The following is a 23,803-nucleotide window of genomic DNA, read 5'->3' as shown; positions in this document are numbered from 1 at the left end:
TCTACGACATCTCATGATAATCTAGACGCTTTATGCGCACTGATTTGGTTATGGTACAGATAGCTAGTATGCATGGCGGAGGCCAAGCAGCTGGGGGTCTCCCAAGTCAGTGGACAGGATTTTTGCCAAATCTTCCGTCGCTCTGGTCGGATTGCTTCCATGAATACTCTCGACGCTCTCATTCTTAAGAAGCGGCAGGGTAGAGAGGTCATTTTCTCCACCATGGCCAAGTCCTGGCACAGCTCTAGGTGAGATAGAGCCAATTTCTTTAGAAGGAAGGCGATCCACTGCAGAGTCATGACTTGTAGACAGTGATACTAAATCGCTAGACAGCACAGCCTCGCTGGCCGAGTCAGAGCTAAGAAGTGAAAGTGGATCTCCTTCCTCGGGTGCAGACCCATCATTATCTCTGGAACCAACTGACGAATTGTTGGTGTCAGGGCTGCGGCTGTTTGATGAGGGTGCAAATGAATTTCCAAGGGATGCTCTTAGTCCGGATGGCCTTGATGGTGCTGAAGCATTAGCTGGATCGATCACCAAGTCATCGATACGAAGAGTAGGAATGTATTCATCGTTCACATTTCCCGGCATAGACTCTTCATACGATGGCACAGGGGCATTACTGACAGAATTTGCCCTACTCAATGGATCATCAGCAACCGAGAACGACCGCATGACAGGAGACGCTGACGCTGAGATGGCTTCTTCGAAAGATGGCAAGCGGTCATCACCTTCTGGATCCAAAGGCTTGATGCTGACACCATTCTTACTGTATGAGGGGGTTCTAAAAGTAATGTCTCTCCTTTGCGGTGTAGACAACGGAACCACTTCGGGGTCGATCTCGTCGTATCTTGGAAGTTGAATAGACGACTCATTACATTTTGCACTCAAAAGAATGAGCGGAGTGTCCACCACAACCTCATAATGGTGCATACGGTTGTTATCCTTGGGATCAGGCTTCGAAATTCTGAAAGACACCTGCAATCTGTGGGAGACTTGAATGTGACGAAAGTTTGAGTCCGGAGCAAGGGCCTTATGAACTGAGGTGTATCCCTGTTGAATGTTCTCTTTTGTTGTCTTGCTTTCATCCATGTAAGCCGATGAGTCGAGCTTGAAGACATCATCGTCGACATTATCGGACACTCCAGGAACATCGGCATGCATATGGCTAATCTGCGTTTCCAAAGATCCGATTATGGGCGAAGATGGGAAGAAGGTGCCGCTCAGCACAGAATCGCGGTGGACACTGAGTGATCTTCTTGGAGCTGCATTGGAGTTCGCCTCGTCAGGATTAGCGGTCATCATGACTTTGTCAGTCTTTGTGGTCAAGAATGGAAGAGCAATGTTGATATCAAGGGGAGAAGCTATCATAGTTGATTTCTCCGGTTTGGCTAGAGGGTCATCCAGGGCTGGATCGTCTTTAGGCTCGTAGCACGAAAATAACAAGTTATTATCAGGACATTTGATAACCTCCTCCTTGAAAGGCTCAGCAGAACCTGAATAATTGCTTCTATGTTTCGTCTTGAGCTCGCAAAGATGAACAACTCTCTCACGTGTCTTCAATTCACAATGAGGTTTGACCAAGTGAGGGTCATCACTATCGTACTCGTACTCACGCTTGAGGTCCTTCGACACGTAAGTGATTCTCTCAAGCACATTGAATTTAATTCGCTTAAGAATCACATCTTTCATCAACGGGATGAGCTTGACATTGATTGTATGCTCGGAGCCTAGAGGCACGTACTTTTTGGGGAAAGTGATGATATAATGCATGGCATCGTTCCAAACCCTGTTGACGTAAATAGGTTTATCAGCAACAGAGTTCGCGAGTGAAGGCGGCGTTCTGACCATAGGAAGGTTAAAGTAGGAGTATACCCTTGTTTTCCTATTGAGCTTGTCGCTCATTTTGATCAAGTTCATGGATAAGCGGTGGTTGAGCGAACCGTTGATGGAGGTGACCGAAGCAGGCATGTGTGATGGAAAGATGAGAGGCAAAAGGAAAACGTAAAGACCAGCTTTGGCGGTTTCCTGAATGCCCGAAGATGGAATTGACATCGCATCCGAGAAAGACTGGGACGTAAACTCAGGATTAAGCGAAAAAGATTTCTTTGAGTTGTTGATCGGGTCGTTGTCATCCGCCAAATCTCTTACTTTGACTAAGCGGTAACGTTTCGAGCGTTTTGCGAGCTCATTGGGGTCGATCTTGCGGATTTTGGCATCGTTGGAATTCTGGGTGTTGATGTAATAGTCAGCATCGCTTAGGGATGAAAGCCACTCGAACTGGCCGATCTTGTATTTCTCTTTTTGGTGGTAGTGGTTATGAGGGTCACCGGTGGGCCACAACGTCAGCACACACAGCTGGAATTCAAAGCGCACCTCACGTACAGACGTTTCCTTCGTGAGTTCTATGATGAAGGCAAAAACATGGGGAATGGGCGCGTCCGAGTCGATCTTCAGGCTGAGGTAATTAGGAGAATTAAAAGGTTGAAGCTTCAGCTCAAAGGCTCGACGTGCAGAATCGTCGTCGTGACTTGGAAGTGGCAACGAGGCGTGTTCGTGGCCCGAGAAATCGTTATCATCGTCCTCCTCTGGCGTATCATGCCCTTCCGGGGCATCCGAAGCGGCGGTGTCGATGTCCTCGTTGACATGAGCGCCGCCGTTCTCCACATCGTCATATGTGAAACTAGCCAGCAGCGCTGGCGGCAAGTAGATGCAATCGTTTGTGTTTGCCACGAAGCAGCGTATCAGCTTCAGCAAAGGTCCCAGGGTGGAGTTGTTCGTGGTGGAAAGCGGGAAAGGCTGTTGGAGGCCCAAATCACTCAAGAGCGATAGAAGCTTCTTCCCGACAACCTGCGACGTCTCGAACTTCACGAGTTCTCGAGCCTGCTTCTTCAGTACCAGCCTCAGTCTCCGAGGCGCGTCGGTAGCCTGGCTCAGCACAGACAGAGCCCGAAGTCTGGAAACCAGAGCGCTATGGCGAGGATGGGGTTCGTCCAGGATCATCACGGTGCGGTTTGTCGAGGTCAGGGCCCGTCTGCCGGCAAAAGGCAGGGCAGGTAGATCAAAGATCGCCGGCTCCGACTGTCGACGAGACACCTTCTTCTTGATACGTTCGAACATGGTGTAGAAGAAAGGTGGGTGGAGGGAGAAGTGGTGAGAGCGATGTTGGCCAGTGCAGGACCTTGCTAGATAAGAGGCGGGGTCTAGAAAAAAAAAGGGTAAAATAAAGAAAATGAAGAAAAGCACCTGTTCAAACAGGCGAAGAAAAAGGGGAAATCGGGGAAGGAGCCTGGGGTCGAGAAACGACAAGAAATGTTCGTATACGGGGAAACCGTGACGTTGAGGGGACGTGGACTATGCTGGTAAGGCTGTCGCACGATAAGACGTGCCCAGATTAGCCAAGTCAACCACTCCGGCAGAAGTGCTACATTTTGCTGGAGATACAAAGACAGGGCATTTTTGCTTGCTGGTACGTTCGATCTTTGCGTTCTAAAGAAAATTAGATTTTCTCGTTCGTCTGTTGTCTCGAGTAGGCCGCCCAGATGGTAGTTGCAAATCATCGCCTAAACGCTACATCACGCCTTATTCTCCACCGAGTCTTGGCGTTGCACAATGTCCAGCCTAAGCCATATTCGGGCGAAACTTGGGGCACAGATAGAAAACGGAGAGAACACTCGGGGCACTAAACCGGGGTGTGTTGTGCAAGATTGCTGTGTTTCTAGAAATCCCAGGGGTGGTGTGGTTATGAGTGAAAAATTGCACCACCACTACATATTTTGCAAACGTGAGACACCCCACATTTGGGACCCCTGGCAAAAAACAAGTTTTACATATTATCAAGATTTTTGCGTTTTCTGCTTCTTTGATCTTTTTCTTCTCGAGCCAATTAGCCAGCGCTTCGTTCATAGGCTCACGCTGTCACCGAACCGGGTAGTACGGGTGCGCTTCAGTGAGACTTTCCCCAAGTTTGCTTCATTGTTTGTGTAATGTCTACCGAGCATAAAATGCGTTTTCCGAAAAGCACATTGGGGTATGTCTGAACGCAAAACGGGAGATCCAGCCAGTAAGTCGGGATTGTGGCATGTGTACATGTGGCTTGGAGACGGCCAAAGCAGGTGCAAATGGTCGCTATAAAAACACGAATTCCGTCCCAGCTCGAGAATTTTGTAGCTTTTTCTTTATTACTTAGACAACCTGACGAATATGAATTTTGTGATATAGAAGCTGGCGGAGGCCATGGAACTGTTATTCCTCAGCTTGGTTTCTGTGACTCATAATCTACACGGCTGCCAATTGTGGATTCCATTTCTAAATACTCGTTCATTATCCGTCATTAGGTCTTTTGACCGTTCTAATCTGTTCTACATCATCATTATGGGAGACACCTTCGAGACCCTACCTGTTCTCGACACCAATTCAGCTCAGGGGCTTCAAATCAATATCGTGGCTTTGCAACTTTCGGGCATCTCAGTTGGTGGTCCAGGCTGTGTCAACATAGAGACCATTTTGAAGTAACACTGTGACTGCTCGAGGGACCACCTCAACCTGGATTGGCAGTAATGGGAAGTTCTCACCATCCACCGAGATGTAGTGCTTCCTACCGTCGTCCACGCGTGGCACCAAACGGTAGCCGTGCACTTTGGCGTGGATAACTTCGTTAGAGTGGACATGACCACCCTGGTCGATCTTCGTGAACAAACTCAACATGTGAATCAAGGGAGCTTTGGCGTTGGTGACCAACATGTCCATCATACCATCTTGAGGCAAAGCAGCTGGGAAGAACTGGGCTTGGTCGGACATATATGGCATCTTGCCAACATAGAAGATGTTAACGTTGTCTGCGATATCTTGCTGCATCTTTTCCCACTCAGCAGGGGGGTCTTCACTTAGACTGGGATACTTCTGTTTGCTGTGCTCCACGGTAAGACCTTTGCGATGACGGTCAAAATGGTCTTTCACCTCGTCTCCTTCACAACCATAGTGCACCCAGAGATCGCACGGATACTGTGCCTTGGTGATAAGTTTGTGAGCTACACCGATTTCGAAACGGATGGGACCCATCCATCTCAACTTCTCTGTGCCGATATCCGCGTCGGCAATCGATCCATACGCCTGGGAGACAAAACTTATCCTTGTACGCTCGACGCCGCCCTCCATTTGCGTGACAGCCATCACGTCCATTTTCGTTCTTTCTGACTTCAACAAACGGAACGCTGCCACAGCAGCATCATTGGTACCGTGCGTACTCAACGAGAGGGCATTACCAGAGCCACACGGAAGCTGTGTTATGGCGATCTTATCAAAAATCTCCTCGGCATCATCCCTTTCATAGATTCCGTTGATTATCTCATGTGGGATGCCATCACCAGAGCAACAAGCAATCACATCATATTTCGCCTGGACTTCACGCCCGATGTCCACGGCATGTCCCTGGTGGGTAGTTTCTTGGTATGTGATATCAACATTGGCAGCTTCAAGCACGGGCAAAATCCGTTCCTTGTATATGTCCCGAGCCTTACCCTTTCCTCCAAAGCTATTGAGCACCACCAACACTCGTGGGGCAACAATACTGCCTTTATAAGCTTTTTTCAAGATGATGCTGGCAATGTCATGGTCTTCAGCAGCATACGACACGTCCACTAGCATGTTTTTTAGCGTGAGCGATTTGCCTGTCTTCTTAGCGTATTGGATTTTCACCACCGTATCATCGTTGGCAAGCTCACACCAAAGGATATCCTCGAACGGAATATGATAGTCGGTTCCGGGATCTGCGCTGGTCCCTACACAACAGATTTCTGATGCCAGGGTCTTTTGAGGCTCAGACGGACCATTAAGATGAATGCCATCCTCCCGAAGAGTGCCATGGCGGACAAAAGAAGAAAGTAGCATTTCTGAAGACATTCAAACGAAGGGCTGTGGGGTTGGTTTTAACTGGCTTTTTTTTTTGGCCAGATCACGCTAGGAAGGAACAATGTAAATTGAGAGAGAAAAAAGATACAGATCTCACTTAGGGCCCTACTCGGCCTGCACCGGGCTCTGCGAGCAGATAAGCGGGACCGCCCGATTACGTCTAGAATAGGCTATGGGCCTTGAAAAGCCTCGTTTTGCGGCGGGGTCTACAAATCGCCACTCCTGCTTGGCGTCGCATTCTTGCATTTGGCGTATAACTATATCACCAATTTCTTCGTGTTCATCTTGATCTTGTAGCCGCTTTCTTTGAAAAACCCCTAATCTTCTTCTAGGTCTTCGCCACTCAACGTAAATGGCTCCGGAAGAGGCGCTTCGGTCATATTCAACTGTCTCACAGTTTTGATGATCTCCACCTTTTCGTTCGGTTTTGTGTCATTTAAGACAATGATACCGCCGAAACCGCGGTGACGGCGAATGGGCACAAAGCGGTCATCCTTAATAAACAGCACATAGTTGACCTGGGCGGGCAAAACACGGGTCAAATTGCTGATCTTGTACGGCGTCTTGGAGTAGCGAATTGCAACTTGCTCGTTGGCAATGGGCTGGTCTTCCTCCTTCTCATCCTTATCCTCCTTCTTGCCTTCTTTGTTCTCAGCCTTGTCATCGGACTTGTCCTCCTTCTTGTCAGCGGACTTGTCCTCCTTCTTGTCAGCGGACTTGTCCTCCTTCTTGTCAGCGGACTTCTCATCCTTCTTTTCCTCCGTCTTGACTGGCTTGGCGTCCTCCTTCTTGACAGGCTTTTCCTCGTCGACATCCATGTCATCAGCCTTGCCATCTTCCTCTTCCTTCTTAGCCTGCTGCTTCTTAGCTCTTGCTCTGGCCTTGGCAGTAGTGGAAAGCACAGCCTTCGCAACCTTGTCCGGCTGCTTCTCCTTGGCCTCCTCTATTTTAGGTGGATATTGGAAATATTCAGGAGAGCTATGCACGTTCAATTCGAACTGAGGCGCTTTGAGGTCCTCCTTGATGCCAATAATGGCTGTGGGGGCGAAGGAGAGGGACAAGAAGTGTGCCAATGGGAACCAGTACCACGACTGCACGAACACTGCAAGTCCAACAATGGCCTTGACATTCAATGTGTTCGTGTTGGCATTTTCAAGATTGATGGTGACATTTCTACCGCCTGCGTCAATAATACCCTGAGCAGTGGCGGCACCAAACTTAGCCAACGCGTCTTCGTGTTTGTTCTTCACAGTGTCTGCGTATAGGTTGGTGAACTCCTTAACCTTTGGATAGAGATTCTCGTTTTGCTGAATCAAAATCATGGCAGAAGCTTGCAAAGCACCCTGTCTGACAAAGTCAACAGCATCCTTGGTCAATGGCTCCAAGACCTCAATGGCGGCAGGCAAAGCTCTACCGGCACAGGAGATACCCAAGGCCATGGCAGTACCATAACGAACGTGTGGATTGTGAGACTGCGACAACAAGTCGACAATTTGTGGAGCAGCGTGGTAGTCACGGACAAGTAAGAATCCCAAACTCATCACCGAGGCTCTTCTCACATCATCAGATGGATCTGAGACTGCAAAATGCAAAAGCTTCTTGATAGCTCCGTTGTTACCAGTACCAGCGTAAGCCAAGGCGATGGTGAAAGCACCACCATATCTTAAGATTGGGCTCTCTTGGTCGAGGAGCTTATCTATTATTGGCAAAGCTTTGTCCTCTTGTCCGTAGTTGAGCAAAGCGATACCGATGGCCAAGCCACGGATGATGTTTTCGTGCTGTGTCTCTTGAGCGTAGGTAAACATGTCATTGACAGCTTCCTCATTACCAGAGCCCAACATTACCAAGCCCATTGCGAGACCAGCTGCTTGTCCAGAAACAGCGGAGTCAGAGTACAAGACAACCTTCAATGCTTCGTAGAGACTCTCGCTGTTGGTTGCCATACCAGCAACACCACTTCCGAGACAGGCACCATGCAACATTACATCAGTGTCATGGCTGCCAGCAGCGTTACCGTGGTCGTCAATGAACAGCTTCAAGTAGTCAATAGTCTCTCTGCCATGACCCGCAAAGATCAAACCTAAAGCAAACAAGGAACCACCCTTGGTGTGAGAGGCGCCATTAGAGCCTGGCAAGTATGGCTTCAAGATATTACGACCTTGTGACAAGTTACCCTTGTGGATGACACCAAGAGCGGCCGTGGCCGAAAATTTAGACCAGTTGGTAGCCTTTCCGAGCCACTCCAAGTTTCTTCTGAAGAAAGAGTCGTCGGTTGTGCCCATGTGGAAGTAAGCATTTGCGAAAGTGACAGCAGAGTGGAAAATGGAGTTTCTGCCTTCTAAAAGATTTTTTGTCTTGTTCAAAATTGTGAGATCGATGTTCTTGTTCTTGAACAAGAAGGTGATGTCCAAATCACATGTGGGGACACCAGAAAGAACGTGAAGCAATCTTGCCTGAACTGGCAGGGTGTTGTCGAAAGACTCGTCAGCAGTCAATTTATTGACCACAGATTCGACTAATTCTTGGGAGGCAGAGCTGACCAAGTCGAAGGCTCCCTGGTATGCAATCAATTTCTCGTCCTTAGCAATAAGCTGCTTGAAGACTTGAACAGCCAAATTGGAGTCACCCAACTGGATTATGATTTTGAAAACGGTGAAGAAGTCCTGGTGGCCCTTCAATGACAATAATATGTCAATCAAAGTGTTCAACAAGTCGACTCTGAACACACCATTCGACACAACGGAGTTAGCGCAAACCAAAACGTAATTGATCAAAGCCAAGCCGTACTCACCATCACGGGTAGTCTCTCTCGTGATGATGTCTTTGATAATGTCAAGACGGAAGCTCTCCAAAGCAATGCCCAAGGCAAGCTTCAAGTCGTTTGCTGCGACACATTTGGCCGCCATCTTTTCGAAAATCAAGGTGAGCTGAGGACTGATTGTAGCCTCTTCACCCAAGTACTTCTTTTGCGATAACTTGGAGTATATGTTGATGCATTGAGATACAATGGTCTCGATGTACTGTGACTTTTCCTCAAAATCAAAGTCGTTCTCGGCTCGAAGACCATACTTCACAGAAGCATCGTAATCACCCAAGTTGTAGTAAACCTTAGATATCACAAGTGCTGCCAAAGAACGCTTTTCAAACAGTGGATCCTCGTAGAGATCCTCTAACTCTTGGAGGTTGTTGGCGATTTCAGCCCAGAGCTGGTCCACCACCTCGTTCAATGACGATAAGGCATACAGCTTTAAGGATGGGTCCTGCTCTGAGAGCAAGGCCAAGTATGGCGCAGCAGAAACTAACGCCATTGTTTGTTGGAGATTGTGTTGGATCAAGTATGTAGTAGTGAGTGTTGAGACTCGGTGGATATCTATCGCCACCTTATGCTGCGCACGACCACAGAACATGGTAGAACTCCAGCAAGAGCCATGGGGTGGCGATGTTTTATGATTTGGAGGTTATGGCTAATATTTACTGAAGAAGTGTTTCGTACCTAAATTAATATTTGCATCTTGTCTTTTTAGGTATCTGGGGTTGAGGCAGCGCTCGGTATCATGGTTGCGAGATGACAAATGTAAGGCAACATGCAAATACCAAAGATGTATTTTGTACAAGTAAAGTTTTAAACTGTTTTTTTTTTTTTTTTTTTTTTTTTTTTTTGCCTTTTACATTAAGACTGTTTGAAAGTCTTTACTTATTTATTGAGTATCGGTTGATCAGTGGTTCTGGGAATGCCAGTTTGGCTGATTCACGAAGGCTATAAGTCCTCTATGTCCACTAGCAAACGGACATTCTACGTGGTCTTGTCTTGCCGACGGCTACTTTTGCCGACCAACACTGCTTCGATCGCTTTTGCGCATTATGGCAGGTTTTCTTGACATGTCTCAGAACACCACCGCCTATGCAATTCTACAATAGGCGAACGTTGACAGACGGGAGCAGGGAGAGATCAGCTTTCAGAATTTGTTCAAGGTAGCAGCAGTGCGCTAAGTGTGGATTTATCAAGGGCCCACTGAAGAAAGGAAGACTCCTTCCAATCCAGCGACCGCTGTACTGAAAAGATCAATAAGCCCAACCCTATAGCGAGGGTAGCACTACCCATCGGCCCGAAACTAGTCAAACGCAAGCCTGTTCAACATTGACCTTACTGAATCCCCCACGGGTCCACCAACCTACAAACCTCATCCATATGCAGCACCCATTTGCAGCCAAAGTCATTACACAATATCCCAGATTCTCCAACACACCCGCAACATAACCCTGCTACCTATAGCAACTCTACGATGTCGGGCCTCAGCCGCTGCTTTATTGATGTCATTCCTCTTTCTTGTTCGTTCTGGACCCCACCACCTACGTCATAGCCGCAACCCCCCTCCATCAAAATCCAAAAACACCAAATCTCTAAAGTCGCGTGAACGTCCGCGTATCGCAAAACTACTCCCTACGCACATCGCCGAAATGGCGTTATATGTACCTTGCAACCAAAGCTTCGGCACTTGGGGAGATTTTCCGGATCGCTAGCTCGCACGCCAAGGTGCATTTGCAGCCGTGTAGGGGAGGGTGCGATTCCATCTGCGTAATTATCTCGCTTACTCGATTGAGACAAAACCAAGAATTTTTGTAAATCCACTGTCCAAGAAATCGTGCCCCACCCGCATGGCTGCAACTGGCTCGGAAGTGCTTCCTCCGTAAAACCCAAAGAATCAGCGTTCCAGGAGATCAGGGTCTGGAAGACTTGGACCAGTTGTGGTGCTTATCGCGAGGTTTATCAGCGAGCCACACCCGGCGGTATATAAAACGCCTCGAGCCTGCAAATCCGCTGCATAAAGCTTATTTTTTGAAACAGCTCCGATCGGAAATAGCTCTGGCTACACCATTCTCAGGCAATACACCGATCACCGCTTCTTGACCAATTCGGACTTTGGCAGGACCGGCTTTGAAACTTCGTGAGATAAAGCAAATTCCGCCTCAGTGCGTTCTAGAATAGATAAAGGGCCCATCGATTCCGCTTGAAATCTGCTCACAAATCGCACAGCAATGACGGTAGAGTACTTTGAAGACCGTGAGGCGTACCACAAAATAATAGCTCAGCTGAGTGAGGCACTCACCTTTGTGGAATTCTCTGCAACCTGGTGTCCACCATGCCGGGCAGTGGCTCCATACTACGACAAGTTTTCCGAAGAGTATCCCAAGGCCCGTTTCTACAAAATTCAAGGCACGGACGAGGAGGACGAGGAGAAGGACAAGGTCAATAAGGAGGCCAATGTGTACTCAATTCCTACATTTGTTTCCTTCAGAAACACGAAGGAGCTCAACAGAATCTCAACTGGAAATGCCCACGTCCTCCAGGAATACATTGAGAAAAACTACAAGGCGTTTGCGTGATATTGTTGTGTTGTTAATACAAGCGTAGTGCGTGCTAGGGTGTAGTTTGCAGCCACGCCAGATTGAGCGGGACGGTCTTTGCAAAAATCCTGTCCATACAAGCCGTCAACAATGAAATGGCGTCACAGTTCCGCAACTCTGGTGCCCCGCTGGGAAAAGCTTGTCCCTGCATCAGTTCCAGTTTCAGAGCCAAGGCTGCCAAGACCAACGTGGTTTAGCAATGGATGGTATGTACTGTGTACGCGGCTGCGAAACCTGGAGAACCACTGTTGATATTCCACCAAAGACCACCTGAACGGGCCACGGACGGGATGGATTCCAACTGCACAGTCTCTAAAGAAGGCTATTTTTCATAGCTTTCCAAATTCTATTAATTATAGACTGCCTCCGACCACGGCTGCCCCGCCCCCACGGACTCTGGATGCAAACCCTCGCTCATAACACCCGCTCGGAACCACACGTCGAAGCGTTTAAGGATTGGCATTTTTCTTAGCGTGGAGAAATGCACAGACGCCTTTGTTCCCCAGACGCCGTGGCTCTAGTCATCCGAGAATGGGCCCGGCCGCTCACAACCACTATAAATACCTCCTCTCGCCTCTTGTTCCTACCCACCGATCATGTCTGCTCCAGACCCTACAGTAGATATTGCAGACGCTGAGAAGCCGGAAGTGGAGATGCTGTCGTCGTCTCTCTCCCTGAAGAATTCCTATAAGGCCATGGCCGCTGACAGGCCTGGTCAACGTGGTAACGTTCTTGCTCACTACACCGAGGCGGAGACCATGAAGATGGGTAAGGAATACGCTGCTGAATACAATTTGGATGAGGACCTTTTTGCTCGTGCGGCTGCATTGGCAAGATGCCCGGCCGATTTTGCCAATATGGATTTCTTGACGGACTCCGAGAAGGAACAATTGACGTTGGAGGTGACCAAAAAATGGCACATTCCTCGGAAGTTGGTTGAGGTCATTGCTTTGGGCTCCATGGCCGCCGCTGTCCAGGGTATGGACCAGTCGGTCATTAACGGTGCTACTTTGTTTTACCCTGATGCTTTTGGAATCACTGATATGAAAAACGCAGACTTGATGGAGGGCTTGATCAATGGTTCTCCATACTTGTGCTGTGCTATTTGCTGCTGGACCTCCCACTGGTGGAACAGAACCATGGGTCGTAAGTGGGTTATTTTCTGGACTTGTTTTATTTCTGCAATCACCTGTGTCTGGCAAGGCTTCGTCAGTATGCATTGGTACCATTTGTTCATTGCCCGTTTCTGTATGGGTCTTGGAGTTGGTGTCAAGTCTGCCACAGTGCCGGCTTATGCAGCTGAGACGACTCCTCATACAATTCGTGGTTCTTTGGTGATGCTCTGGCAGTTCTTCACCGCCGTGGGTATTATGTTTGGTTATGTTTCCTCGTTGGCTTTCTATCACGTTGGTGAGAGAGGTATCGCTGGTGGCTTGAACTGGAGGTTGATGTTGGGCTCTGCTTCCATCCCAGCTTTCATTGTCTTGTTCCAGGTGCCAGGTGTTCCAGAGTCTCCTCGTTGGCTCATGGGCAAAGGTAGACACCAGGAGGCTTTCGAGGCTCTTTCTATCTTGAGACGTGACCAGATCGCTGCTGCTAGAGACCATTTCTACCAGTACATTTTGTTACAGCAAGAGTCCTCCTTTGACGGTATTCCCTACTGGAGGAGACTTTGGGAGATGTTCACCGTGAGAAGAAACAGAAACGGTGCCTTGGGTGCCTGGATTGTCATGTTCATGCAGCAGTTCTGTGGTATCAACGTCATCGCTTATTACTCTTCGTCTATCTTCATCGAATCTAACTTGTCTGAGGTGAAAGCTATGTTGGCCTCATGGGGTTTCGGTATGATCAACTTCTTGTTCGCAATCCCGGCCTTCTATACCATTGATACCTTTGGTCGACGGAACTTGTTGCTATGTACCTTCCCGTTGATGTCGATCTTTTTACTTGTTGCTGGATTCAGTTTCTTAACACCGGACGAAAATACAGAGGGCAAGCTAGCGGGTGTAGCGACAGGTATATACCTATTCGCTGCAGTTTATTCCTCCGGTGAAGGTCCTGTTCCGTTCACATACTCGGCCGAAGCCTTCCCGTTGTACATTCGTGATTTAGGTATGGGTTTCGCTACAGCCACTTGTTGGTTCTTCAATTTCATCTTGGCCTTCACCTGGCCTCGTTTGAGAAACGCCTTCACAGTGACTGGTGCCTTTGGTTTCTACGCCGCATGGAATATCGTTGGTTGGTTCCTTGTGCTCCTCTTTTTGCCAGAAACCAAAGGTCTTACTTTGGAGGAGTTGGATTCCGTGTTTGGAGTGTCCTTGCGTAAGCATGCGATTTACCGTGCTAGACAGGCTCTCTGGTGCTTCAGAGTTTGGATTCTTAGAGAGAAGCTCAAGCCTATGCCATTCTTGTATGAACACCAGAAGCGTTACTACCAGGAGAAGGGGTTGGAGTTGGATCCTGAGATCAGCAGGCAGATTAGTAGAGAGCCGTTCTCCACTTAAGCTCGCCGGAACGAGTTTTTGTTCGAATTTTTCTTTGTATCCGTCGACGATTTACGATTATCTTTTAATTTTTGCTTTCATCTGCGTGTAGGTATATTAAAATGTGGAGAGACTAATCTTGTCTTTTTCTATGGGGTCATATCAATGCTGCTTAGTACAACAAACGAGTAGCAATCTTGTATGGAGTCTGCTCTAGCTGCTCGTACAAGGACTTGATGTCGGTTTGGTCAACCTCCGAGATATCAGCCATCAAGTAGGCAACGTCACCTCTAGAGTCAGTGAACTGCTTCTCGATATTGTGATTCGACAAAATGTTGTTGACGGTCTTCAACACACCGGGCACGTTCTGGTGAATGTACAACACTCTGACGCTGTTTTCTTGGTCCAAATCGAGATCTCTCAAAGACACTTCTGGGAAGTTGACGGCTCCAAGGGAGTTACCCTCATTGATGTATTTCGTCAAAGAGGTGGCGACTTCAATACCGATAGCGGACTGGGCCTCCTCGGTAGAACCACCAATGTGAGGGGTCAAGATAACGTTTCTCAAGGAGCACAACTCCTCGGCGAAACCGTTCAATTGATTGGAGAACAAGCCCTCACCGTTCTTGGCTGGCTCGTGTGGGTACACATCCAAGGCAGCACCGGCAATCTTACCAGCCTTCATAGCCTCAATCAAGGCTGGAATGTCAATGACAGTACCTCTGGAGGCATTGATAACGTAAGCACCGTCCTTCATGGCGGCAAACTGGGGAGTGGACAACAAGTTCTTGGTCTCTGCTGTGGCAGGCACGTGCAAAGTGACAAAGTCGGCTCTCTGCAACAAGTCGTCCAAGGTTTCGACTTGCTTGGAGTTACCCAAAGCCATGATCATGGTCACATCGTAGTAAATGACATTCATACCCATGGACTCAGCCAAAACAGACAACTGGGAACCAATGTGGCCGTAACCCACAATACCCAATGTCTTACCTCTAATTTCCCAGCACTTGGCGGAAACCTTGTTCCAAGTACCGGTATGCATCTCGATAGAACGGTCACCCAATTGTCTAGCCAAGGTGATGATCTCGGCAATAACCAACTCAGCAACAGATCTAGAGTTGGAGAACGGGGAGTTGAAGACAGCAATACCAGCCTTACCAGCGTACTCCAAGTCAACCTGGTTAGTACCAATACAGAAACAACCAATGGTGACCAAGTTCTTGGCGTGCTGGAGGATCTTGCTGGTCAACTTAGTCTTAGATCTGATACCGATGGCATGCACATCCTTGATCTTTTCGATCAACTCATCCTCTGGCAATGAGGTCTTGTAGAACTCAACCTGGTAGCCCTGGTTCTTGAAGATGTTGATGGCAGTCGAATTGACGTTCTCCAACAACAAGATCTTGATGTCACCGGTGGAGAATGGCTTCAAGGCCTTGGTGGTCTTCAGGCTAATACCTCCCACCTGGGCCAAGTACGATTGAGTAGGAGAAGTCAGAACAGCGTGAGGGGAGCCTGACTCTGAGATAGACATGGCTCTTTGGAAAGTACCAGTAATATCTTGTGGATTTGACATTTTTTCAGTGTGGTTTTGAAAAGATACGCAAGAATGAGTAACCGTTTTTTTCTCTTCCCTAGCTGTGTCGCTGATTCCCACCACGCACGTGACTTTGCCTAAGTTTTCTTCCCTTCATTACCCTTGATTAATGAGTCATGGGGTGAGGTGATGAGGGCTGTGATAACGACTGGGAAAGAAATCCAAAAAGCTTCTTCGGAGCTTGAAAAATCCACAAGTCCCCCTCTTCGACCCTGCAGCTCGTGCACATCTCTTATCGATAAGAATGGCCCCGTTGGTCGGAGTCAGATTGACTCTGGTGACAATACTTCCACTATGCAGCACCTACGTTTTATCAGCCGCCGTCCAGTTCGGACTTTCCCCGAAGAAGAAATGAAGCTATTTGGGCAAGTTGCGTGGAATTGCAAGGCAAATAGCTCACGAATATGATCGAGTGATTTAACAAAAATGAAGATGATGATGTAAGAGTTAGGAAAGCCGATGCATCGGAGATGTGCTGTAACTACTGATGCAAGTTGGAATTTGGCAAACTAGTGCTTTCGAAAACATTTTTTGCAAAAATCCCGCTATTGCGATTGCAGAGCGAGTGATCTTCTTCGATTTTGTTTTTTCTTCGTAATTGAAGGAAGTAGATCTATGGGGATATAGATAATACGCGGTTTAGCCCAGAGCGCATTCTCAATTTAGATACCTTTTACGCTTTTTCGCAGCCATTTTTTAGAAGAGCAGGGGAAGTACACTTCTGGAATTACCACCCCACCGTAATGCAAATTCAAAATGTGCTAGCATAAGTAAAGGCGACTCAACAAAAAATAATATGAAGACATGAAAATGAAATTCCAATCGACGAACACGATGTCGGGGTAGGCAACTACCACTTCGTCACGTTGTCTGCAAAGCTCAACAAATAACTACTCCTCCTTTTCTTTACCTTTACTGATTACTAATCGTCTTCCGCTCATCCTGATAAATCGCCTTAATGTTCGCTTAACGTACATCGATCCGTCGTCTACACTTTCCCAACATCTTCGTATATGCTCTCCTCCCCATCCTCGAGACCCCACGTAGCTCCATCAGACCGACATCCAGACGTTCCATACTTCTCAACCCCCCGCTTATAGTAGCTATTCTTGTACCTACAACTTAGCCTTATGCCTCTCGACTTATATGGTTCCTCTCGGAGATGAGCCGGGAAAATGACACACCCCACACCGAGAGGATCGCTGATCCTTGGCATTTACTTACAGGTCCAACTTCGACACCACACTGAAGAAGAAGACTGTTGCAGTCATAGAATTTTCAAATATATCGAAACGACTGTAGATCAGACAAACTACCTTTTTTTTTTTTTTTTTGAAGACGTAATTGCATCCTCTTAGGGTTCCATAGATGCAACGGCTGAGCACCCACCTCGCGGACATAGCCCCCTCCTTGAGCTGCTTCTGGGCAGCTTCGGATTTTACCTCCACCATTCCTGACAAGCAATAGACTTTTAAGCACTTTCGTCAATGGCGACATATCTTGACACAACCTATGACATTGTCTTGTCTTGGCGCAACACATTTACGAGGTTCCCCTCTGCCCCATTATGATGTCAATTAAAATGGATATGATTCAAATGGAAATGATTCGAATAGCTTGGGTATCTAACTTTGCACCAAGTTCCTCTTTATTACCTAAATTGTAATTCGAGGCGGCCAGCTGTGCATTTGCCGCATAATCTTCTTCCACGAATTCCACTCCCCTCCGGAGAATTGTGGAAATATCAACACGCGGGGTGAGTTAGCTGCAACTACTTCTTTGCTTCTTCTCCTCTTTCATTTTCGGCAAGGCGAATGTTCGTATCGTAACATGTATAAATTGTAGGTTTTTTCGTGTTTGAGATTTTCATCATGTCGCCAAAGGAAAATTCAACTGTTCTCGTGGAAGAAGCCTCAGCCAACTCCGAATCAGTGAGGAAGGATGCTTCCAGAGTTACTGTGGACTCTTACAAAGAAGAGGACGAAGACTTCTCAGACATTGACGAGAAGAAGTTGCTCAGAAAGCTCGACCTTCGCCTCATTCCTCTCTTCACTGTCTTGTACTTGCTCAGTTTCTTGGACAGAGGCAATATTGGAAATGCTAAGATTGAAGGACTACCAGAAGATTTGGGTCTCACGGGTAACCAATTCAACATGGCATTGTTGGTTTTCTTTGTCTTCTATGCTGTCTTGGAGATGCCCTCCAATATGGTGTTGCACCGTGTGAAGCCCAACATCTATATTCCCGCAACGATGGTTATATGGTCTATCATCATGACATTGATGGGAACCGTCAATAACTACAACCAGCTCTTGGCTACCAGAGCTCTCTTGGGAATTTTTGAAGCTCCCCTTTTTCCAGGTATCTCCTACCTTTTGTCGATGTACTACCTGAAGAGAGAAATTCTTGTTAGACAAGCTATTTTCTTTAGTGCTGCTACGTTGGCAGGAGCATTTTCAGGTCTTTTAGCTGCTGCTATTGCCCAGATGAGAGGTATTGGTGGATACAATGGCTGGAGATGGATCTTCATTCTTGAGGGCTTACTTACTTTTATCGTGGGCGTTTTCTCCTTTACGTGCTTTCCATCCTACCCTAAAGATTGCAAATTCTTGACTGAAAAGGAGCGCAGGTTTGTTATGCACAAAATCAAGCACTCTACTAATGTCATCGAGAAAAATACCGACGGAGATGATATTCCTCAAGTGGTCAGAGCTGAAGACAACTCTCGTGATAGAAGATACCTTTGGGCTGTGGCAAAAGACTGGCAAGTGTGGCTTCAGCTCTTGGCCTTGTATGGTGTGAATGTTCCGCTTTATGCTGTCTCTCTCTTTAGTCCTACCATTATCCACAGTTTGGGTTACAGCACCACGGAGTCCCAGCTCTTGGGAGTTCCTCCATATGTTCTTGCCACATGCATGTGTGTGCTTCAATCATGGCTTTCAGGCAGAACAGGTTACAGAGCTCCTTTCTTGATATTCGATTGTTTGTGCATTTGCGTTGGTTTTGCAATATGCTTAGGTGTCGATGCGGTCACAACGCCCGGTGCTGTTTATGGAGGTATGTACTTTATTTCCTTTGGATGTGCCGCCTACCCCTCGTCGTTATCTGGCTTTCCAACAACTTGTCGGGATCATACAAGAGAGCCTTGGGAATGGGCATTCAGATCGGACTTGGAAATCTCAGTGGAGTTTTTGCTTCTAACTTTTACAGAACTCAAGATACTCCACAATACAAACTTGGCCATGCTTTGGGCTGTGGCTTTGCTGGAATGGGGTTGCTAGTTGCCATAGTGCTCGTTGCTTGCTACACTTCTATCAACAAGAAGAGGAAGCAAGAGATTGCCGAAGGTAAATGGGATAATGTGAGTGAAGAAGAGCTCATGAAGAAGGGTGATAAGAGCCCTTACTTCATCTATCGGTTGTAGCTGGCCTCGATCGATACTGTTTTGATAAAATAAAGGTTTGGATTAAAAAGTTATTGTAGAGGTTCCAAACTAGGTGCATTTTTTTTTTTTTTTTTGACTGATTTCTCTTTCTTAGAGTAAAAAAAAAAAAACTATATCTCTATAGAAACAACCTCCAATAAGATCTTATTATTCTCAATTTCACGAGACACTCAGGTCAGTTTCCCGAACGTCTCGTCGTGGTTATCGACCCATAGGACATATCTGTCTTACGGCCTTCTTCAACTGACGAATCAGGAGGGGCGGGAGGGTAGGGCAATCTTCCCTCGATTCACGGTGCTTTGAATTGGTAGTTCTCACCGTCTTCGCAAACCAGTTTAGTTTGCGAAAATGTTCAAGCCTTGACCCTCTCTCGACATAGTGTACATCTAATCTCATGAGAATAATTTTTCATGTCATGTCGAGGCACATATGATCCGTAGTGGAACAGATGCAATGCAGTAAAATCATTGCGTAAAAGTCATTCTTCTTTGTATAGTGCTTCCCAAAAGGACTTCCATCGGTTTTGATCATTTAATTCTGGGCATATCTCCAAAACTTGACCAGGCATTATGGGTGGTTTTTTGTCTTGTGTCTCCTTACTCAATGATCGAAAAGACGTCTTGGCTAGAAGCTTCATTTCTGTGCATCTATAAGGGAATGTCCATTTATGTGTCCGCCAAGTCTCGTCGGTATGGTACTATCCTCGTTGGCCTATTACCCGTTATCAACGTGCGCCAAGCCTTAATATAACATATCTCGTTTTTTGTGAAAGTCCATTCAAGATGTTCTGTAAATCGACCAGTCTTTTCTAAGAGAAAATCTGTCCAACGTAATTCACCACATTTCCATATCGTGGCTTTCTTGTTATTCTGGACAAGTTTAACCATATGATGAAGCATCTTTGCCCTAATGTATTTGTTCCACCATTGTGGACTTTCCTCGAGGGCGCCCGCTGTCACTTTCGCTCTATGACCTAATAACTGAGTTTTAAGCTCAATGAGGCCATAGCCGCCTTTCTTTGGTCTTGCATAAAGTTTCTCCTGCCCAACGCCCCAAAAGGTACGTCGAACTTTATCATCAATTAGTTTGAGTTCCTTATCAGTCATACACTGAACCAAATCTTTGTGCACTGTTTTTGAACTGATAAACATATTGGTCCCCATCGCACGACTAATATTGTCGAGTTTGGTGTAACCATTCTTGTAGATCGTGAAGGGGAGGTATTTGATGAAGTGTTTGCAATCTACTCCTTTCAAAGATAACCCGAGATATTTCACATCTTCAGTTTCGAGAAAGCTCTGGTTGTATGGTAGAATGTCTTGGCGTAAGGTGGTCCCTTTTTTAAACCCTTTTAACTTTTCATCTGATTGGTATGACTAATGCAATATTTTTGTGGCCGGGAACCCCCTAGGTTATGAGATTGACTCATGCTCTCTAGAATGTGAGTAATATAGCCGTGCCGATTGTATACAAGTATATATTCTCTAGATCACCCACACACTTTTTCTACCAACTTAGAATCAATACTCTTCTAGTTCAATTGATTTCGTGGCATGAAAGTGTCTCTCTTTTTGATGGGCTTCTCGCTCCTTATCGATTGTGTCAATTCGGCTTCAGTTACGGTTACCCTGCCACATGAATACAATGTAACCGAAGCGATAGCCAATATCACGAGTTGTTTGGGTGACCAGGCAGACAAGTACCAATACACTATTCAAGGCACGAAAGGCTTATTCTACTCTCCCAAGGAAATGAGAGCTTTTGACAGAACCCTTGATGCTAGACTTCATTACTGCTTGATGCATTCAGCTACTCTTGCCTCTCTTAGTTGGGGTGCCAATGAAGAGTACGAGGCTCAGTTTGATTGGTCAGATCAAAGCAGCACTAGCGAGGCAGAGTACAATACAAGATGGAATGATTGGAACGGTTTGTACAGACAAAATTATGGAATTGGTGACAAAAATTGTGGGTTTTGGCTTTTCTGCTGATGCTGGCAAGGCTCTGAGTGAGTATGTTAGATCGTTTGACTTGATAGGGGATCGACGGTTGCGATTGTATTAACCGTGATCCTATGCAATGGAAATCCTGATAATAGGAGCTTGAGAAGGTTTCTGTGGCTCTAAGGCAAAAATAGCGCTTTTTATCTTGCACTTTAGGCTGGTCTTTCCGTACAAGTGACCTCCTGGTATATGGAGGCAACATGCGTTGATCTACTAAGCTCACATGAGTAAATGAGCCAAAAAAAAAGTCAATTGTCATAGCTTATTTAGCGAAAGACAGTGATAATGTTTGCAATGGCTGTAAAAATCAAAAAAAGAAGCTCCGATACGGGAATCGAACCCCGATCTGCTCGGTGAGAGCGAACTGTGCTAGCCATTACACCATATCGGATGTTATTGACATGTTGCGACAGCGGATAATATATATGGCCTAACTTTATGCTCTAGGCTAAATGTTGTTTAGTCGCTTTGAAACTTCTCATACATAATTTTTGCCTAAATTTTGATGTCCTGGGAAATTTTGGGCTTATTTGGACCATTTTTTACGGAGATATGAGTCATTTTGTCCTTTATGCTGAAGAATTACCGGTCTATGCTATTTACCTTTCAATATTCACTATGGGAAGCTTCAGATGTCTTCCAATAATCTATTTGAGAAACAGTTAAGCTATTGGTTACCTTAATTTGTCGTTGTGGCCCTGAATGTCTTTTTGTGTTCTGAATCCACAAACGTTCACCCAAGAAGCTTGATCTAAGAATTTTCGAAAAAAGTCGGCTTCATTTCAATCGGCGGCCTCTTCTTTTGTCCCTTTTTCCCATGGAATATTTTCTAGATGGTGACTTTTCAAGTCTGACTCATGCGACATTTTGGGTGCAAAACGGCAGATCAGCGCCAATTCCATGAAAGGCCTCATTTCATACAACCCATAAAAATTAAACCAAACAAAAAAAGCACATTCTTTCAAAAGCATAAGTATCACCCCATCGTCTTTCCCTACCACTAGGCTCAATAAACCCATATACATCTCCTTTCCTCAGTAGACCGCACCCTCTCCATGGCCACCTCAACAACCATACAACCACATCACCCCACATACCACGACACCACCCTTGATCTACAAATCCTCCATTTCTCCACCGGTGACTCACTGGGTGACTCAAAAAACAGCACAGAAACACCTCCTCCAACCCACCCATGGCAGTGTGCACATTGACACAAAAATTCAGGCCTCATCAGATTCTTCACCATTCTCAACACCACCATGTCTGAAGAAACCAAAGACTTGAAAAACCTTTCGCTAGAGGAAAAGCCCGAGGGCGTCATTCTCGGCGAGGACGGTCAGCCTCTTTCCAAAAAGGCATTGAAGAAGTTGGAGAAGGAGAAGGAGAAGGCCAAGAAGAAGGCTGAAAGAGAGGCTCAATTGGCCAAGGAGAAGGCAGAGAAAGAGGCCCATGCCGCCAACGACCCGCTGAAGGCCAACTACGGCAAGTTGCCTTTGATCAACCTGAGCACCAAGCTGGGTGTCCAGAGAGTGAAAATCGCTGATTTGAGCGCTAAGAACGACGGTCAAGAAGTCGTCTTCAGAGCCAGAGCCCACAACTCCAGACAGCAGGGTGCCACGATGGTGTTCATGACCCTCAGACAGCAGCTGAACTTGATCCAGGGTCTTTTGAAGTCCAACGGCGAGTCCATCTCCAAGCAGATGGTCAAGTGGGCTGGTCTGATCAACTTGGAGTCCATTGTGCTTATTCACGGTGTGATCAAGAAGGTCGACGAGCCTGTCAAGAGCGCCACTGTCCAGGACGCCGAGATCCACATCACCAAGATCTACACCATCCAGGAGACCCCAGAGCAGTTGCCCATGTTGATTGAGGATGCTTCTCGTTCTGACGCTGAGGCCGAGGCTGCTGGACTTCCAGTGGTCAACTTGGACACCCGTTTGGACTCGCGTGTGATTGACTTGAGAACGCCCACCAACCAGGCCATTTTCAGAATCCAGCACGGCATCTGTGAGTTGTTCAGAGAGTTCCTCTCCAAGAAGGGCTTCACTGAGATCCACACCCCAAGATCTTGGGTGCTGCTTCCGAAGGTGGCTCCAACGTTTTCGAGGTGTCGTACTTCAAGAGATCCGCCTACTTGGCCCAGTCTCCCCAGTTCTACAAGCAGCAGTTGATCGCCTCCGACTTTGAGAAGGTGTTTGAGGTTGCCCCAGTGTTCAGAGCCGAGAACTCCAACACCCACCGTCATATGACCGAGTTTGTCGGTTTGGACTTGGAGATGGCCTTCGAGGAGCACTACGACGAGGTCATGGAGGTTTTGCAGGACTTGTTCATTTTCATCTTCACCGAGCTCAAGAGCAGATACGGCGATGCCATCGCTACCGTCAGAAAGCAGTTCCCTGTCGAGGACTTCAAGTTGCCTGCCGACGGCAAGATGGTCAGATTGCATTTCAAGGAGGGTATTGCCATGTTGAGAGAGGCCGGCAAGGAGGTGGACGACTTTGAGGACCTCTCCACCGAGAACGAGAAGTTCCTTGGTAAGTTGGTCAGAGACAAGTACGACACCGACTTCTACATCTTGGACAAGTTCCCCTTGGCCGTCAGACCCTTCTACACCATGCCTGACTCCGAGGACCCAAGATACTCCAACTCTTACGATTTCTTCATGAGAGGCGAGGAGATCTTGTCTGGTGCTCAGCGTATCCACGACCCTGAGTTGTTGAAGGAGAGAATGGCTGCACACGGCGTTGACTACTCCACCGAGGGCGTTTCCGACTACGTTGATGCCTTCACATACGGCTGTGCTCCTCACGCCGGTGGTGGTATTGGTTTGGAGAGAGTGTTGATGTTCTTCTTGGACTTGAAGAACATTCGTCGTGCTTCTCTCTTCCCAAGAGACCCCAGAAGATTGAGACCATGAGCAGCAGTAGATAGAAATAAAAGAGATTACCAATTGGCAGTG

At 47.0% G+C, this 23,803-nt stretch overlaps 8 protein-coding genes and 1 non-coding gene across 9 annotated transcripts; 4 read left to right on the top strand and 5 right to left on the bottom strand. All coding sequences in view use genetic code 12, as the record gives it.

Moving 5' to 3' along the window:
- Nucleotides 1-63: 63 nt before the first annotated feature.
- Nucleotides 64-3,120, bottom strand: ECM21 (Ecm21p; the record flags this gene model as incomplete). Its single annotated transcript, XM_025482188.1, has 1 exon — nucleotides 64-3,120. The coding sequence occupies one exon, from the start codon at nucleotides 3,118-3,120 to the stop codon at nucleotides 64-66; it is 3,057 nt and encodes a 1,018-aa protein (XP_025336806.1).
- A 1,347-nt stretch (nucleotides 3,121-4,467) lies between these two features.
- On the bottom strand, nucleotides 4,468-5,889 carry LCB4 (sphinganine kinase; the record flags this gene model as incomplete). The annotated part of the gene is made up of 1 exon (XM_025482187.1): nucleotides 4,468-5,889. The coding sequence occupies one exon, from the start codon at nucleotides 5,887-5,889 to the stop codon at nucleotides 4,468-4,470; it is 1,422 nt and encodes a 473-aa protein (XP_025336805.1).
- Nucleotides 5,890-6,227: 338 nt separating this feature from the next.
- RPN2 (proteasome regulatory particle base subunit) lies at nucleotides 6,228-9,218 on the bottom strand (the record flags this gene model as incomplete). Its single annotated transcript, XM_025482186.1, has 1 exon — nucleotides 6,228-9,218. One exon carries the CDS (start codon nucleotides 9,216-9,218, stop codon nucleotides 6,228-6,230), a length of 2,991 nt encoding a protein of 996 aa, XP_025336804.1.
- A 1,729-nt stretch (nucleotides 9,219-10,947) lies between these two features.
- CXQ87_003720 (thioredoxin family protein) lies at nucleotides 10,948-11,295 on the top strand (the record flags this gene model as incomplete). Its single annotated transcript, XM_025482185.1, has 1 exon — nucleotides 10,948-11,295. The coding sequence occupies one exon, from the start codon at nucleotides 10,948-10,950 to the stop codon at nucleotides 11,293-11,295; it is 348 nt and encodes a 115-aa protein (XP_025336803.1).
- Nucleotides 11,296-11,912: 617 nt separating this feature from the next.
- On the top strand, nucleotides 11,913-13,820 carry CXQ87_003719 (sugar porter family MFS transporter; the record flags this gene model as incomplete). The annotated part of the gene is made up of 1 exon (XM_025482184.1): nucleotides 11,913-13,820. The coding sequence occupies one exon, from the start codon at nucleotides 11,913-11,915 to the stop codon at nucleotides 13,818-13,820; it is 1,908 nt and encodes a 635-aa protein (XP_025336802.1).
- Nucleotides 13,821-13,971: 151 nt separating this feature from the next.
- Nucleotides 13,972-15,333, bottom strand: SER33 (phosphoglycerate dehydrogenase; the record flags this gene model as incomplete). Its single annotated transcript, XM_025482183.1, has 1 exon — nucleotides 13,972-15,333. The coding sequence occupies one exon, from the start codon at nucleotides 15,331-15,333 to the stop codon at nucleotides 13,972-13,974; it is 1,362 nt and encodes a 453-aa protein (XP_025336801.1).
- A 1,934-nt stretch (nucleotides 15,334-17,267) lies between these two features.
- Nucleotides 17,268-18,820, top strand: CXQ87_003717 (uncharacterized protein; the record flags this gene model as incomplete). The annotated part of the gene is made up of 2 exons (XM_025482182.1): nucleotides 17,268-18,493; nucleotides 18,538-18,820. The coding sequence occupies 2 exons, from the start codon at nucleotides 17,268-17,270 to the stop codon at nucleotides 18,818-18,820; spliced, it is 1,509 nt and encodes a 502-aa protein (XP_025336800.1).
- Nucleotides 18,821-21,161: 2,341 nt separating this feature from the next.
- Nucleotides 21,162-21,232, bottom strand: CXQ87_003716. The gene has a single exon. It is a non-coding gene; the product is annotated as a tRNA-Glu (tRNA).
- An 871-nt stretch (nucleotides 21,233-22,103) lies between these two features.
- DPS1-1 (aspartate--tRNA ligase) lies at nucleotides 22,104-23,761 on the top strand (the record flags this gene model as incomplete). Its single annotated transcript, XM_025482181.1, has 2 exons — nucleotides 22,104-22,931; nucleotides 22,952-23,761. 2 exons carry the CDS (start codon nucleotides 22,104-22,106, stop codon nucleotides 23,759-23,761), a joined length of 1,638 nt encoding a protein of 545 aa, XP_025336799.1.
- Between the last annotated feature and the right edge of the window lie 42 nt (nucleotides 23,762-23,803).

This window comes from Candidozyma duobushaemuli, assembly GCF_002926085.2.
Source record: "Candidozyma duobushaemuli strain B09383 chromosome Unknown D_B09383, whole genome shotgun sequence".
In the NCBI taxonomy this organism is placed as follows: Eukaryota; Fungi; Ascomycota; class Pichiomycetes; order Serinales; family Metschnikowiaceae; genus Candidozyma; species Candidozyma duobushaemuli.
Note: the sequence above shows the minus strand (reverse complement) of the source record. Positions and strands in the feature narration are given on the sequence as shown.